Genomic DNA, 18043 nt, shown 5'->3' with positions numbered 1-18043 from the left:
TTATTTTCCCCTTTCCCAGAATTTTCTGTTCTGAAGCTAATAATGAACTGTTCCCAGGAAAAATAAAACAACTGAGCCACTGAATATGTCGATCTCAGAAAATCAGCTCATTAGCTTGAAAATATTGTAATCTGAATAGCAACCATATATACCTCATTATTATAGGCAAAAACAAAAGCCAGTCAGGCAGATAAATATTTTCTTTCTGAATATTTTCTTTCTGATCCAGAAAGGCCTGGCTATAGAGTTTTAATCCAGGATTTTATCCACATAACAACTGTTATTTCATATTATGATGCTGCAGTAATAGTAACCTGTATATTTTTGTCATGAGTAAGTATGATGTTCTAATCACATATTGTATTAAGTCTTATAAGAAATAGAATTATCTTATGACCAAACCTGCTTGGTGTAAGACAGGGTGTAGAATCTTTCGTCTATAGATGGTAGCAGGTTGTGCACCCCTGTATAGTATATGATGGAATAGTTCTGATAATTTTTCTGGTTATTCCTTAAACACCTTTATTGCCTGAGCATCATGTGCGGAGGCTAATTTGGAGAAAAGTGTTACCTCATACAATTACCTCATTTTTCTCATGAAAATATCGTACTAAATCATGATTTTGCGATTACTTGCTTGTAATGAAAAAATAATCTCTGAAACCTTTTTTTTTTATATTGCTGGAAGGCAATATTTAAAATATAAGAACCACTGGTCTAGACATTTTTTTGAAAATCTTTCCTCAAAGCGAGGTCAGGAGAACTCACTCAGAAATTAAAAAGATTATCAATATCTTATTGAAGGGACAGTCGACCACTTAAATCTCAGACACAATAAAGAATTGTGTTAAGAATAAATAAAAATGTGAATTATCAATTGCCTCTATTTATCGGTGACCGTACATTTGAACCCATGCGTATATCCGCGGGTTCAATCTATTTGCGGGTGCTGAAACCCATGGGTTAGGGTTAGTGTGGTTAGTTAATTCAAATATCCGTAAAACAAAAAAATTTTCATAGGTGCAATAGTATGCAGGTGCAATTGTCAGGGGTTTAAATGTAATGGAACCATATTTATCAAATAAAATTGAAGTTGAAACAATTTTCTAAATCATCCAAAATCTCCTTTTCCAGCCTGCATCTTTTGACCCGCACTCTTCCTTACAATTTCATTCATCAAGCACTGAAAATCCGGGTTTGGAACAAATCTTGAACTATGACATGAGAGTTGCTCAAAATAGATTGTAAGTTTTATTAGTTAATTTAGGTTTGGATTTTCATATTTATACCTTGAATGGGAAAGATGAAGGAGATTAAAAGTTGAAATTATGGTGAACCATGACAATCATCTCGTCGCTCCCGGAATATGTGAACCAAGATGGCGGACACCAGAATGTAGTATGTGTAGGTTAGGGTCAGGCCACAATTTCAGGTACAAATACTACAGGAGCTATTCTAGTCCCGAACTCGTAATAGAACTGAAATTGAAGAAAATTGGAATAAAATTATGGCCTAATCCTAACCAGGTACACATACTACGCTTCTGGAGCGTCCATAAATTTATGTGAATGTTCTTGTAATGAATAAATAGCAATTCTATCTATTTCTTATTGCAAAACAAACAAATGTTTGTAATTCTCAGTATCACCTTGTACTAAATAAATATTTGCTCAAAGCAAGACATTACTTTCACCTAAACCTGCATATCAGATCTTTCTAGCTGCCAATAGCAGATAAGATATTGAATTGAGAGGACAGGCATCTTTGACACCACCTAATTAGCAAAACATCGTCTTGATAAATTGTCATTCCATTAACTGGCATGTCGATAAAAGAGACCGACTATGTAAATGGTTCACAAATTGTCATGAACCATGGCCCTTCACCAAAAGACTAATTGCTCTTGTATAAAAATCCTTGCTTCATCATGTTACCATCAGAAAAGATTGAACTTTACAGAATTTTTGAATTGAATTTGACAGTTGAAATAAACAAATCAGCCAATTTACTTTATATTAATATATATATATATATATTAATACGGTAGTCGTCATCTTGAATGGCATGATTGAGAAATCCTGGCTCTACTCTCAGCAAATGTAACTCTTGTTTCTTTTTCAAAAAGTCCATTTTTTTAATAAAGGTCTGTTACACACACTAGCTGGAATCCACGAGAATAATCAATTTTATAAAACTTCATTTTATTTAGATCTAAAATATCTAGGAAACGTATCGTGCACTTAAATATTTTGTAGCATTTTGCCAAATTAATTTGTTATTAATTTGTTATTAAATTAATGGGTTACTTAATTGAATAAGGGCATTCAAACCTCGAAGGGTGAGACAAATAAACTCTCTCATTTTCATGGATTAAGAAATTTTCTTTTTACAGATTGACGTTTCAAAGATTCTGGGCGGAAGAAAATGAATTTCGAAACGTTCGTCTTCTCGTCATGTGTGGTTTCTTCTGCCTGGGCCAAGGAGATGCTGTGGAATGTTTCTGCTGCCACGTTATTGTTGCTAACTGGTCACGAAATGACAATCCGAGGCGAAGACATTTGGAACTGACAACTATTCATTGCAGGTTGGTAGTTTGACATACCATATTTCCCAGCGATTAAGCCATATCTGAAGAAGATAGACCATGATCTATCGAATGCTCATAAATAAACTTACTACTTCGTGGAAAGAGATTACCTTATCTTCATAATACTATCTCGTTCAAGCATCCTTGTGGCGACTGACACATACGGATCCGCAATAGAAAGTAAACTAGGAGAAAGGACTTGCAGTTCAGTAGACAACACCTTAGTACACCCCATATTGGTCCCAATATGGAGGTACCTAATTTTGTTTGCCTACTTAGGAACATCAATTTGTGTAAAGAGAATGAAACCTATAGGCAGGGGGATATTCACTTAGCTAACACAGACAGTCCTCAAACGAGACAGTCCCGGAACCCGAAATAGAAATAAAATAAGGAAAATCTGAATAAAAATATGGGGGGCCTAACATGGTACACATACTACAGGAGTACTTATTTTCAAACTTATAAGCCAATTCTCTGGGGTCGCCTTGCCTTTTTTATTATTGGATTTGAATCTGATAATACTGGAAAAGAGGGAGTATGCTAATCAGCTTGGAAATATGGTAATTTCAAAATGGCACTTAAGACCTTAAATCTCATCTGGATGCTGTGATAACCACAATTGCTCCAACTAGATCAGAAGCATTCAGTTCAACCTTTTATACAGGAAACCGAATAGAAAAACTGGGTGAAACTGCGGGCCACCCGCACCCTAATATGGGCTATCCAGTACTTGCAGACACACAAGTTTTGGTTATTAATCTTGTGACATACATTGTTTGCAACTAGCTAGCTGTTATCAAGGCCTTGTAAAGTCATAGGCATAGGTGAAAAATTAGATTCAGTATTCAGATATAGGCTTCGCAACGCAAATTGATTGGAGTTACACATGCATACCAAATTGAAATAAAAAACACGTTTCATGGTCTGCCCATCATTCAAAATCGGCACTATTTGTTTTTCTTGCGGCCCGCATTTGGCTCATGGAGTGCTGGTTGCATACCCTTGAGTTAAAGCATTAGACTTAACTATACTGGCATCACAGGTGAAAATCTCTGGTTTGAATCCCATGGACACCACCTTATCAATAAGAAATGTAATACCTTACGAGAAAGATTAATTTCAAATAATATTAGGCTTTAACCTAGCAAAGGTTGTTTGCTCATAGCCTTTTTGGGAGCAAAAAAGCATATAGAACTTCATATGGAAAATATTTTCATCTAATTTTTGAAACAATGTCAGAATTTTTCAGCTCAGTACTTTGTTCAAATAAATAATAGTATCATTTGTAATAGTTTAGACAAATAAACTTTACACTTTTCGTCATCTTCGAAAACCTTTTGCATATATATAATATGATGGAGATCCCTTGCAAAATTCATTGGCATTGTAGTCAGAAATCAGCTGATAGTACGGATTTCTGGTGTCCAATCCCACTGGGACAATTTATTCCCAAGAATAAAAACCTCTAGCACACATATTATGTCCCAAAATGGAAAAATAAGACATGATGAGGAACAACATGAATCCATGTCAAACATACATAATATAAACTCTGCATTCTTTTCAATAGTTTTCAATAAAAATTTTAATTTTCAATTGCGTTATCATAAATCGGTTTTGAAAGGGTTAAGACAAAGATAAGTCCCTCCCAAGGCGCAGATGTTTGTGTTGTTGCTGAGTAAATATTTTGTTGTTCACTTGATTAATTGGGCACTCTTGGTTTGTTTACATATTGAATTCTTTTCGTCTAATCAAACATGGAAACCTAGCAATATATATTTTCATTCAAAAAATGCAAACATGGTCTTCTGTTGGTACTCCCGAAGTATGTGAACCAAGATGGCGACCACCGGAACGTAGTATGTGTACCAGGTTAGGGTTAGGCCATAATTTCAGATACAAATATTACATAAGTCACTTAGCTAGTCCCCGAACTCGTAATTGAACTGGAATAAGAAAAATTGGAATAAAATTATGGTCTATCCCTAACCTGGTACACATACTACGTTCCGGTGTCCGCCATCTTGGTTCACATACTTAGGGAGCGCCCGTCTGTTGTTCTGTGGAATATTTATGCTCCCCAAAAAAAATATCACTTGTTTAAATTAGTTGAATACACTGAGGGCATTTCGGCTTGTAATAAAAACAGAACTGACGCTACTTAACATTGTATTGTTAGCGGAGGTCGTTTATTGTGCCTCGAACAAAAGAGTGAACACTACAATAACAGAAGGTTTTTTATGGTGTAAATATTACGAGGTTTTGGAATAAATCAAACCCTGTCCTATCCTATGTACCGAAACACTTTAACATACCCAGTAAATCAAATTTATTGCTCTGTATTGGAAGCATGTTGAAAATTTAATGTTATGCATTTTCAATTGCTTTGTCATATAAATTGCACAACATTAGGAAATAACGAAAATTGTTTCTACGCACCGCAGGTACAAATTCGCAAAAGAAGAAAAGTTTTGCGACGCCCTATCAATATTGAAACGACGCACTTGGGCGTCGCGACGCCCAGTTTGAGAACCATAGTGTTCTGTAATCAATGCTATCTATTATGTACTTGGACGCCTAAGGCGTGAGTATTATCTACCGGCGCTCAAAATTCAACAGCGTTGTGACAAAAGCGCTTCTTATTTCCTATTGTTCTCTACCACTGAAAAATCTTATATTTATTTTATTTATTTTTATGTTCTGTTCACACGGGCGGCTATTCAAACGGGCCCTCAATTAAGATCGGGCGGTAAAACGAGCATCCTCGGCAATCGTCAAAACAGCTGATTCGTTACTATAATTCAGTGAAGCATCGCGGGCCCGATTATAATACTGTCGGCTGTAGGTATTCCGCTGGGAGTGCTACCATTTGTTGTTCAATCTTCAGTGCAGCATTACAAAGTATATATCTCTGACTTTTAGTATCGGAATAATTCATTGTGAGGTCTTAATAATATAAGTAGTCATCAGATTTAGCACAGTACCAACATATCTTGGTTATCAATATTGTATATTGCTCTGATTTAAGCCAACCCCATAAAAACGACCCTAAAACAGTGAATTTATAAAAATTCACAAATGAGTTGAACCCACAAACCTGAACATTTCGTGGTTATTGCTGCCACAGCATAAACACTCAAGCGATCATGTGTATGACAAGTTGACAACCAATCATTTCGTACTAAGCGCTACTTTATATGTGTGCGTACACACTCTTATAGTGAGAACTTAGCATAGTTCAAGCTGTTGGAATTAAGTTAGCATAATGTCATTTTGTTTGAGTGCCATCAGAGCTATACATGTGTAAGCCAACCCCTCAGTATTGCAACTTTTTTGAGTTTTAAACTTGGCTTATACACAAGGATATGCAAGATTTCGTTTGCCACAAATTTCCGAAAAAAAATTTTTTTTTTCAGATTTATTGAAGGGGAGGAATGTGGAGAGACACCTTTACCGATTGAAGTTCGAAGTCCGAGATCAACGCCTGCTCATAGCTTAGTTATACCATCATTGCAAAGGTTAGTTGAAAACAATTAAGTTACACAGTTCTTGATAATGTTTTATTTGAATTACTTGTTGCCGTATCCCAGGGGTGGGCACAATTTTTTAGTATAAGAGCCACATGCTGCAAGTCAGAACTTTGAAAGAGCCGCAGAATTTGTGAATTTATTATTATCAAAATACCATGAACAGAAAAAAAAAATCACACAAGAGTCTAATAACAATAAATAGATAAACAAGGCAGCTATGCTTAAATATATGCACAATTTGAGCTTAAGAAGTTTTCATGATTCGTTTCATGATGTCGTTTAAATTGCTGACTTTATTCTGAATTAGTAGCTTATGAAAGATCAAGCCCAAAGGTTTATTCTCCTGACTGGTAAATATGTACGTTCTTCCCATTCTGACTTGACAACTCTGTTTTCATTTTTTAATTGAGGACATATCGCACAGTAACTTGCACCGATTATGATTTATTTGTATATGTTTCAGAAACTTTTTCATATCGTTGCGGGCCCCAGGTGCTGTCATCACTGCGGAACCAAGTTTGAGAAACCCTGTTATAATACATATAATAATCCCACTTCTTTTTCCAGCTACCAGTCGAGCCAATTCAGTCAAAGCCCCCATGGATCTCCACATCACAGTATACATAGTTTGAGCCCGGTTGCACATCCATCACTGGAAGTAGCTGGACCTGTATCTGCTCCCCCAGCCCCTGCTCATGGGTCACATAGAGTCCGCAATTTTTCAAATTCTGCGTCATTGCAACCTGTCTCCCCTGTCCATCCATACTCTCATGCCCCTTCCCGTGCACCAAATGAAGCTCGCAGATATTCAAGTTCTGCGTCACTGCAGCCTGTATCACCTGTTCATCCAAACTCCCCTGCTCGTGCTCTCTCACCTGCTCATGCCCCAGTTCGAGCCCCCTCTCCTGCTCGTTCATCTTCTACAGTGAGGGAACCTTATAGTCATCCATCACCTGCTCTTGTTGAAAGATCCAACCTAATGGTAAGTGAGATAGGATTCACTGATTTTATTTTTGCCTTATCTGAACAAGGCTCCTGTTCCGGAAAATACAGATATCTAACATGTGTAATGAGGAGATGCATTGTGCTAAGTGTTAGAAATACACTTGTCACTGCACCTCTGATCCCCCTGCGTGGATTCGCAATTTCAAATCCTTCACATGGATTATTATGTGCGAGAGGATTGCTGGACTCAGGCATAATCATTATTGAGGAGGCCACATTCCGAAGGTGTACAATATCCATCACCAAACTATCAGCCTATCATTACTGCAAAAAAACTGAGATTGAAATATAGGGTGTCCATAAAGTCTCAAATGCGTCTCAATTTTTTAGAATAGCAAATGAATTCATCGATATCATATATTGTTTTGGCTCTTACAGATGTATTAAATGAACTAAAAATACTTGAACAATTACTGATTAAAAAACAACAAACCTGGTTAAGTGGTTAAGATATATTGAGAACTGACTTCATGGCGAAATTGAAATTGTAAAGAGACTTCATGGACACCATGTACTTCTAATATCCTTGTCCTGTCCATATCTATATTTTTAGTCATCTCATATGTGAAATAGAATCCATCTTTGTATTCGTAGTTGGGATTTCCCTGCGAGAATCCGAACAACCCAAGAATGCGTGAAGAGCATGCAAGACTTCAAACATTCACAACCAACCCCAACTTCAGAAGAAATACTCGATTGAGAGCAAGTGATAGAACATTGGCTCAGGCTGGATTGTACTATTTGGGTGAGAACTTTATGAAATTTAGATAACGTGGTCTGACAAATTTTAGAACTGACTGGATGAGAAGGCACACCAGAAGTGTGCGTACCAATATGGAGGTAACCAATTTTGTGTGCCTACTTTACATCAAGTTGTGTAGGAACAGTTGTGTAGGCACTGAAACCTATGGACAGGGGGTATATTCATTTGGCTAAGACAGACAGTCTCCGAACTTGTAATAGAACTAAAATAAGGAAAATGAGCCATTGTGTGCTTAATAGCATATCAAAACTTAGTATCTAAAGATGAATAATTTGAAATAAACAACAACGTAGCTGCATTTCAACATGAACTAGAATATAATAAACTATAACTTTGTGCTACCAACATTTTCAATAAACTCATTAAACTTTCGAAGCTATATAGGTTCGTTATCTATTATTGTGTCCGTTTGTACCATCTTTGCATTTCCTACAATAAATTAAACTAACAACATCAATCTCGTTTAACAACCTGAAGAGCAACACCAAATGTTTTATTTATCTGAGGACTGTGCGATGACTCATGAAAACCAGGCAAAACGCGCTTTAGAAAAGGACACCGATTACTAATTAATTAAGCAAAAACAACAGACTGGTAATTAACGGCAAAAAAGTTATGAAACAAGAAACAGAGGTTATTCAGGGTCAGTCCTTAAATCACGTCCCTAAATCGAGAACTATTTGCAAGCCATGTTGTAAGTCCAGTACGAAATATTTGCACTCCATGTCTTGCACAAACGAGTTGAATGTATATGGAATACAACGAAAATAAAATAAAATTTTTACAATCTTAAAACAACATAAATATGGAAAATAAACGATTGACAAATGCCAGTGGTTCCCAAACCAATTCCAAGTTCGTCGCGAACCGGGCAAAATATTAATCTGTTTCATGAGAAATTATTCATACTTATATTAAGTAGATTGAACCGGCTACTGGAATTTTAGAAGTTATAAAGAATCTATTTAATATCTCTGTGGCGCTTTATAAAAAACAAATATTTACGGCCTATATTGGAACAAGTCTTATGAAAGAAGCTTAGTGATAAAGAATTCTTCTATGAAAAATTAAAAAAAAAAAATTTCCCAGCTCGAAATTGTTTTAATTCAAATTTGTAGATCAGGATACTTCTGTTCTTGCTAAATCATTCGGTGTGAGAAAATCACTTCACCGAAATTAGTATTTATTTGTTTACTTGCGTACTTTCATTTCATTTGATGGTTTTGATTAAATTACAGGTGAGGGTGACAAATGCAAATGCTGGGTTTGTGGCGGAGGATTAAATAATTTTACAGAAGAGGACGACCCGTGGACCGAGCATGCTAAATTTTATCCTGAGTAAGTTGAATTTTTCATGCTGCAAACAAGGCTCTGGACTAGCAGCCGTCAAACATTTTCATCTTCAGCAGTGTCAAACGATTAATTATTATTGATATTAGAAACGTGGGTGTCGGTCCCGAAGTATGTGAACCAAGATGGCAGATAGTGGAACGTATGTCAGGATCAGGTCAGGATTAGGCCATAAGTTCAGGTACAAATACCATGGGAGTCACTTGGCTAGCCCTGAACTCGTAAAAAAACTAAAATGAGAAAAATTTGAATAAAATCATGGCCTAACCCTAACGTGGTACATATACTATGTTCCAGTGTCCGCCATCTTGGTTCACGTACTTCGGAAGTACCTGGGTGTCATTGCACGATAACCAGTGTTGGTACCCTGTGACGATCAGTACTATCGAGATAGAAAGATTGAAGCTCTTACTATATTTATAATCTAAACCTCATATTTTCTAGATTTCTTAGTTCCTTTTTATTTTTGCATAAAAGCTAAACAGTCTTCTGTTTTATCAGGTGTGAATTTCTCTTGCAACAACGGGGGCCAGGGTGGGTGACATCAATTTCAGTACAAAACCCCAACGTTCAGCGTCCGAATTTACCCGTTCGTAATCAACAAAATTTGCCCAATGTAGTTTCTTCACCCTACCCATTGCCCCCTGAACCCCATATAGATGACCCCGTTGAAATTCATCGAATGAGAGAGGAAATGTTGCAAGCAGGAATGCTGTCTGCACCGGTTCAAGCCGCCCGCGCAATGGGATTCAGTGATGAGAGAATTAAAGATAAGCAGAGAAAGTGAGCGAGCTTGTTTTTTTTTTACGAAATAAATGTCTTGGAGTGAAGCTCTAATCCCTAAAAATCTCTCTATCATATAGTTATGAGGGTCCAAAATGTTCCAAGCTACGAAAAATTGCTATGTGGAAGACAAAAAAACGATTTTTTTTTTATATTTCAAAAGCGGGGTTTGGGGCCAACCCCCTTTGCTATGTATGCCCCTGGTGATAATTGTAAATGATACCCAATAAAAATTTTTGCCTGTGCAGAGAACAGCTTCATGGCATTTTAAGTGGCCAAGAGCCCAGTTTCAGAAACTGAAATTAAATTAGCACCACCTAATGTGGCCAACCAGACACTGTTGCCGAGCTATTTGAAGATGTTAACAGTCGTGTGGCGAAGTGAAGGTTTCATTTGGTTAGCGTGCATCCAGATTGCTACTTGCTTTAAATTGTTCTTTTTCTTGTTTTAGTATTAACAGTAATATTCAAGTTAATAGGAGCCTAGAAAGTAGAAAACGGTTTAAATGAATTTTCCTCGAATTGTTTCACTACAGAAAGCCTATTCCAAAGACTTGAGAACAGTGTTCCATCTAAGGCAGGGGTTCCCAAACCGCGGCCCGCGGGCCAACTCCGGCCCGCGTAACGATTTAAAATGGCCCGCCGAGCTTAAGTGAAACAATGAAATAGATTTTGTTTCTACCTTTTTACAATCTAGAAACCGCCAATTGTTATGTCATTATCACAGTTTAAGCTCGTGTTCATGGTAACAATTCGATTATGCCGGTATCTCAATTATACTTACCGTATTAGGATTACATAGGGCAGTAATTTAGTTATCAGCCGTTTAAGAAAGGTTAGAGCTGTCAAATAATATACAAGACTCTGAAAACAGATGTTACTCCGATAAATGGCATCGTTCGTATTTCTGTATTGAAAAGAATCACACTTCAGCGAAAAAATGTCAAATGTGAATCCACAGAACCCCAGCTAAACCGTTGCACACTTTCGGGCACTACACTCTTCCGGCCCGCGAACACCCTTTCGATTCTAATTTTGGCCCGCGGCCAATAAAGTTTGGGAACCCCTGATTTAAGGTGTGCGCGCGCACACAGCTTTCAGCGGCTGCGTACACGCATAAATTTACTGCGCACAGACGTATTTCGATGTAATGTAACAATGTGCTCGGTTGGCAGGTTGAGAAGTTTGTTGTTGGCCCACTTATTACCCGGTTAGAACGTCAAAATTTCTTCATTGGTTTTTGCACAAATATTAGTCATTTCCAAAAAAGTGCGCACACACCAAAATTTCTGCGCACACATACTACAAAAAATTAGAGGGAACATTGCTTGAGAAGTATGAACAATATTATTTTGATAAACTTTTCTTTAAATCACAGACACATTGTTGAACAAGGCTGTTGTTACCAATCCAGTGAACCACTGATTGACGCGTTGGTTGGTGACCGTCAAGCCGCGGATGCTGCTGGAAGTTCAGGAGGAGCCGTTGGCGGAGGAGAGAATGTGATACACATGGATGGGCAAACAATACGCTTCATTGGGCCGAGTTATATCAACGGCCAACTTCATTTACCGAACAATAACCCAAACCAATATTCAACAACAACTACATACACATCAAACCCAGATAATTTGATGATTAACGGACAATCGTTAGATGAAATCATGCATAATGCTTGTAAGTGTTGATTTTTTATCAGGTTTTATTTTTTACGCAACATCTATGCAATTTGTGCCATTCGCTCCATACAACATATTGTTAATAAGTAAGTAAGCATGGGAGTCTAATATATAAGTGAATAGTAAACTAGTGGGCAACAACTAACGAGTTAGTCAACAGACAAGAAGTCGATACAAATAAGATAACAGCAGCAGCAGTTGTTACAATGGCATACGAGACGCCTACTTGCAAGCCTTTTTCATCACACCGACATCTTTTGGACCTCAAGGAGCCTTGGTCCTGACCCTCAACATAGTAGTTGTACCAGGTTCAGGTTGTGCGCCATCTTGGTGCACATACTTTGGGAGCACCCATCTTTCAAATTGTAATCTCTATTATATTTCAGTTGACCATCCATTCTTCCGAGGTGAAATGGATCATTTGATAAATAACGCACCAGTAGTGAATATACCTGCACCTGCTGCACCACAGCCCCATGTGGTCTTCAATAACATAGGAAGAAATATATCAGCACGATCTAACACTCCACGTGCGCCAGCTGCTTCTGCGAGAAGTGCTCCAGCTAGTGTGGCTAATACGACTAGAAGTGCTCCTACTAACACAACTAGAAATGCTTCTACCGCTGCTTCTGCTACATCAACAACTTCGCAAGGAGCAACTGCAGCGACAACACCGGGATCTGCTGAAGAAAGGTGAGTCAGATTTTTAATTTAATGTCTCACAACCTTGTCTTGGCAATGTCAGTAATAAGTTCTCATATTTGTAGAAAAGGGTTTTTCAATTATCTCTGTAAAGGAAAGCCGATAGGATGGTTAAATCATATGGCGAAGTGCATCTTGTCCCGTTGGATTGTTTAATCAGTTATATGTTTTAGATCGAACTATTGAAGCAGCGCACGCTTTTTAGAATTTGTCAAGTCTTGCGCCTCACCACCAAAATAATTAGCTAACAATAAGCTACAATTAACAGTAAGGCAGAGTATGTTTGATTTAAAGAACACGTTGAAAATATGTGTATGGAAAGTAAATAATGAAAAGTTTTGAAATGTAAATATCCAAAATATGGAGGGCAAGGTCGAATGTAACAATTATTTTTAAGTATCTTCAACACCACTTGAAAAATTGAGTACTCCCCCTCTGCCCACCCCCCCCCCCCTCCCCATCATTTGGGAAACACTGTTTTGAATACAAAAATTGGATGGTGGATGAAGCAGCCAATGGTTACATGAACCACCGTACGGCGAGGAGGGAAGCACTCATATTTAAAATGTCACATCCATAATGAAACGTCAAAAATCATTTGTAAAATGTCATGAACAGTGCCACAAATGCTATCTAGGAATCATGACAAAAATTTAACGTGACACAAATGAATGCCACAATCCATAATGCAAATGCCGCAAGACGTTACTTTATCGCCACAAACCATGACAAAAATATGAATAAAATGCCTAATGTTATAACAAGTCAAAGCCATAACTGAATATTTATTGTTTTTTTTTAGGCTACAAGCGCTTGAAAGAGAGAAAAGATGTAAAATATGTTTGACAGAGGATGCTCAAATGTTGTTCCAACCTTGCGGTCACATCTGCGCTTGTTTTGGTTGCGCTGAGAGACTACAAGCATGTCCGGTGTGTAGGAGTGAGATCGAGAGAGCGATTCGAACATATCGACCATGAAAAACCGCAAAATGAGGCTTAAAATTGAAGTCAACAGATTCGGCCAGAACTCTTGCCAAATTATATTCGAATTCTGGAAAATTATGTCAAGACAAAAGAAAGATTGCGTTTTATAGTTCGATATTTTAATAACATAGACTTTCATCAGGATTTGACTGAAATTTGCAGATTTGCTTGAAGCTGTGTCTGAATTTTATGGAAAAAAGAACGGTTTTTATTGATTTTAATAACTATTAAGCTCAATATTAAGAAATGTTCAAACAATTAGGCTTGATTATGCCAAATGATTTTAATTTAATTAATATCGCATGAGATATCGCTAGGTTTTCCATCCCTAATGGATATCACTTATTACCGCATACTGAATATAGAGATAAATATTTTTTGTCTGACCGATATTCTCGTTGTTATGTTAGCCAAGAAATTAGATAATTGTTGTTAATCGTTTTGTTTTTAATTAGCCGTTATATAGACTTATTCAATATTTTCGTGGCATTCTCAAACTTTCTCTGTGAAATGTAGCAATTTATAATTTTTATTTCAATATTTTGATTCTTAATATCATTTTTATAGGGATATTATTGATCGAACAAGACATATATTGTCTAGGGTAGTTTGATTTGTTAGACCCAATGAACTAACCATGTCTTCATGTTATTGCTAATAGGGCACAGCTGCGTGGTAGTTGCCTAGGATAGGATTTACATGTTTATTCCAGGGGAGAGGAAAGTCGATGAGACGGCTTAACCATATGGCGGACCACACCCTCTCGTCCGGTTACTAGTCCATGTCGTGTATGGGATTAGTTAGTTATTTGTTTTCGGAAGCATGGACTTGATGGTGGAGGAAGCCGTAACCGACCAGCGGTTACGTCAGCACCCTACGGCGGCGAGGAGTCCAGCAATCTTCTCACTCTCACACATAACTATCCTCGCACATGATTCAAACCTGCGAATGCGAACCCATGCAGGGTAATTGTAGGTGCGGTGGCGGGCGTGTTCCTAAAGCTTAGCATGGTGCACCGCACCACCAATCAGGCAAATATCTTTCTTTTATTATTGTTCAGCAAACTAATATCTGAAAGTGACCTTCAGCCGCCCTCACCAGGTGTCGCTGCTCGATATCCAGATTTGGTATTTTAATTAATTTTGTATTTTATTTTTTATATGATGAAAAATTAAACTTATTTGTAAAACTTGTAAACACATTCATGCACTGAATTGGCCCTCAACATTTGCAATATTGTTCGAATTTTATATTCATATTTTTAAACCTCTGATTTTGAGCTTATGGTATAATATCTATATCAGTTCTATTTTCGAAAAAAAATGCATGAACAACTTTGCTGTGAATTTGAAGTCTTTTCTATGTATCTCACTGAAACAGATCCACAGCTAAATTAAGTTTCATTGTCAAAAATAGCACAATTTTCAATAAATCTACTTCCAACTAAAAGATATGTTGATGTCACATTGAATCCTTTTTACTAGTGTGCAGTATGGCAACCAATTTGATAAGTGCTTTTTCCTCTGCTTCACTTTTCAAATTTTGAAATATTTTTAAAAGTTTTTTGATTTTTTCATTTATGTTTCAATTTAATTTTCTAATTTTTCTGATCTTAAATTAGAAATTACCATTTTACTGAAAGATTGATTATTCTAGGAATTTAAACAAATCAATTTTATTTTTTCTCAATTTTACTTAAAAACAGACCATTGATTCCTTGTTGAATGGTGATTTGCTTTCACATATCGGGCATGTGGTATAAGCACGAAGTACATACCCTATGACTCCAATATAGTGCTGATAACATGCTGACCATTCAATTTATTCTCTACAGATATATCTCATTGCAGCCCTACATTCATGAAAGTATATAGTTTGAAATGAAGTAATTCATTTTTTTATCACTTCAATTTCCAGTGACGCCAATATGGTATGGATAAACACACTCAAGTCATTCACACATCTCCAAAATGATTATTTTACCCTGTTCTTGTTTTGTACCACTGATACTAAAATTGTATTTTGACCATAAACCAGAATCCAGACCACTACCTAAAATATTCGAGTGAGAGTAGTCAAAATGAATTGAAATTGAAAGTTACAAAAATCAATGAATGGAAATCCTCGTGGGTGAGGAAATTTTTTTTTTCATTTTTGGGGATTGTGTGAGCGACCACAACAATCACGGCTAGGTGGTACCACTGGTTCCCTTGATTTGTGTTATTTTTTGGCTGCTTTGATGTGGTTGACTATTAGTGTGTTACCGAAAGTTTCCATAGAATGATATTTGCGTGTGAAGTCTTATATTATGAACAATTTTCAAAAATAGTTAGCAAGGAACTCAAATGATCTTTTTTAGTACTGCTGACACTTAACATATTTTTCATCTTGTAAAGGATAGAACTCTACTATCAAAGAAAAATTCCACCTGATGCGAGACCTCCCAAGAAACGATTTATACATTGAAATTTAGACACCAAACACCGTTGATTGAAATGTTTTGACTCCAGCAAATCGCAGCAAACTCTGTATATCTGGTTTATCAATGTGATATATTTCGCACATATAGGTAACTGTATTATTAGTGAAATGTAATCTTTGTTGATGAATTTTCAATTTTTTCAAGTATAAGTGTTTGTTATTTTTTGCATATGTTTCAGAGAATCTGTCTTAATTGTCATTTTTCCAATGAATAGATATATTTTTAGTCATTAACAACAAGCACATTTGGAAATGTGTTATAATTGTCATAAAAATGCATGACTCATTTCAATACTATAGAATGCCGCTGATTTCTTCCCATAATGCCTTTTTTTACTATTTTCTTCAGTTAATAGTCAAGATTACGGTAATTAAACAAGATTTTACGAGTCAGAGTGATATAATAATGTGTTTAGGTAGTTTTCAGTAGGGATTCAAGTTTTTAAAAATTTGGAATCTTCTTGTTATGTGTGATTCTGATTAAAACAAAGAAATAAAGACTTGAAAACAGGCGGGTGTCTTAACAGTTTGAGTAATGCTTTTCAAAACTTATTGGACAGAAAGCATGTTTCACATGCTTGCCACCCTTGTTTTCTGTGGACCTTGTTGATCTGTTTGGAATTTTTAAGTATCAAATGTCGTCATGTTTCGGCAGAGCAGCAAAAATAAATGATTTATTAATCGAAGTGGTAATGCAACTCATTTCGCTACAACGTTGTTGTTAATCTGGGAGTGTAGATAATCAATTTACGCTTGCCACAGCACTTCTGATAAATCCTGGTCGTTTACAGCTTTTTCCACTATCAAGTTCATGCATCGGAGGACAAAATAATTGGCTAACTAATCCCATATCCGACACTAACTGACAATCGGTCGAAATCCATATGCGTTCATTGTTTCCTGCACACCGACCCCATTGTACAGACAACCACTCAGACAGATTTTGGCATGGATGTATAAACCGGTTCTACCTGATTTAATATGTATCCAAACTAAGCTATACTTCCATAACTCAGTGGTAATAATTTTGGGTCAGCTGCAATAATATTAATTACCATGATGAACTATGAAAGAAATGCCTAAAGTGAAGGATTTTATATTTAATCTGGATGAAATCTGATAAGACGATGATTCGTGTGCTCCATATGGGTGGTAACTGACTCAGATGACTGTGAATGGTCGTATCGTTACCCCCGAAACTAAATTTTCTCATTCTGCTATCATATGTGCTTTCTTGTTTGACAAAAAAATTTCCTCCCTCTGTCTTTTAATCATAAAAGGAGTGACGGCGCTGGGTCCGGTTACGTAATCGAAATTGACTATCAGTATTTTTAAATTACAAGTCATTTTTATTTTGACTAAAAATCACTGTTTTGTACATGCAAACAAGTTTGTGAAGGGCATATCGCAAATGGACCTTCAAAACAATGAGCATATATACAATGAGTGGAAACTTCCAAATATTTGCTCATTAATCCATTGTGCCCTGCATTTTTACGTCGTCCAGCTAAATGGTTCGTTGCATACGAAGAAAGAATATCGTTCGCTGCAAAAATCCCTTGTTTCAGCTGGGCTGGGTGCGAAATTGGCCGTATTGAGGCTTTTAATTTTTCCATTCGTGTTCGGTTTTGGGTTTCGAAGTATGGTACGTTGAAAGCATACTAACTAGGAGCATATGCATATTGTGAATGCATATATATTAGGCAGAAAACGTAGCTACAGAACAGAATATGAATCAGTCGCCACGTGGGGTGCGGTTATTGCTGTATTTATTCATTGATATAACATAGGACTTACAGATTTATCCAGGGAGAGAGAAAAGCCTGAATATATATGGCGAACCAGGGCCTCTCCAAATAGCTCTGTGCTCCATATGAACCCCCAGACTGCCAGTTCTTTGTAAGCTATTCGTTTACTTATTAATTAAAAATACTGATTTTAACTTTAAATTACTCTGGGATATATTGCCATTGAAATTTAAAATTTGCCGTTTTCATATCTGGTGAATTTACAAAAAAAAAAATTTATCATAATATTTTGAGTACATTTTGCTATCAATTATGATTTTTGCATATATATTATTTAATTTTAACGATCCTTCATATAGTCATATATATAGATAGATACTGTTGATTTGGATGCAATTATATATTTGTAATTAATAGTGAGATATAGAAC

The 18043-nt window shown here is 36.5% G+C and overlaps 1 protein-coding gene across 1 annotated transcript in view; it reads left to right on the top strand.

The window, feature by feature from the left end:
* Positions 1–16377, top strand: part of LOC120347079 (baculoviral IAP repeat-containing protein 2-like) — a 30688-nt gene extending 14311 nt beyond the window's left edge. Inside the window, exons 10-19 of the mRNA XM_078117680.1 lie at positions 1135–1244; positions 2393–2584; positions 6007–6108; positions 6688–7102; positions 7720–7870; positions 9127–9226; positions 9740–10021; positions 11399–11697; positions 12086–12392; positions 13204–16377. Coding sequence (XP_077973806.1) covers positions 1135–1244; positions 2393–2584; positions 6007–6108; positions 6688–7102; positions 7720–7870; positions 9127–9226; positions 9740–10021; positions 11399–11697; positions 12086–12392; positions 13204–13378 — 2133 coding nt within the window. The 3' untranslated portion in view covers positions 13379–16377. The remainder of the gene's footprint in view (positions 1–1134; positions 1245–2392; positions 2585–6006; positions 6109–6687; positions 7103–7719; positions 7871–9126; positions 9227–9739; positions 10022–11398; positions 11698–12085; positions 12393–13203) is intronic.
* The last annotated feature ends 1666 nt before the right edge of the window (positions 16378–18043 follow it).

The sequence above is a fragment of the Styela clava genome, chromosome 11 (genome assembly GCF_964204865.1).
Source record: "Styela clava chromosome 11, kaStyClav1.hap1.2, whole genome shotgun sequence".
NCBI classification, from domain to species: Eukaryota; Metazoa; Chordata; class Ascidiacea; order Stolidobranchia; family Styelidae; genus Styela; species Styela clava.
The sequence above is the reverse complement of the archived record's forward strand: the minus strand, read 5'-3'. Positions and strand labels throughout refer to the sequence as shown.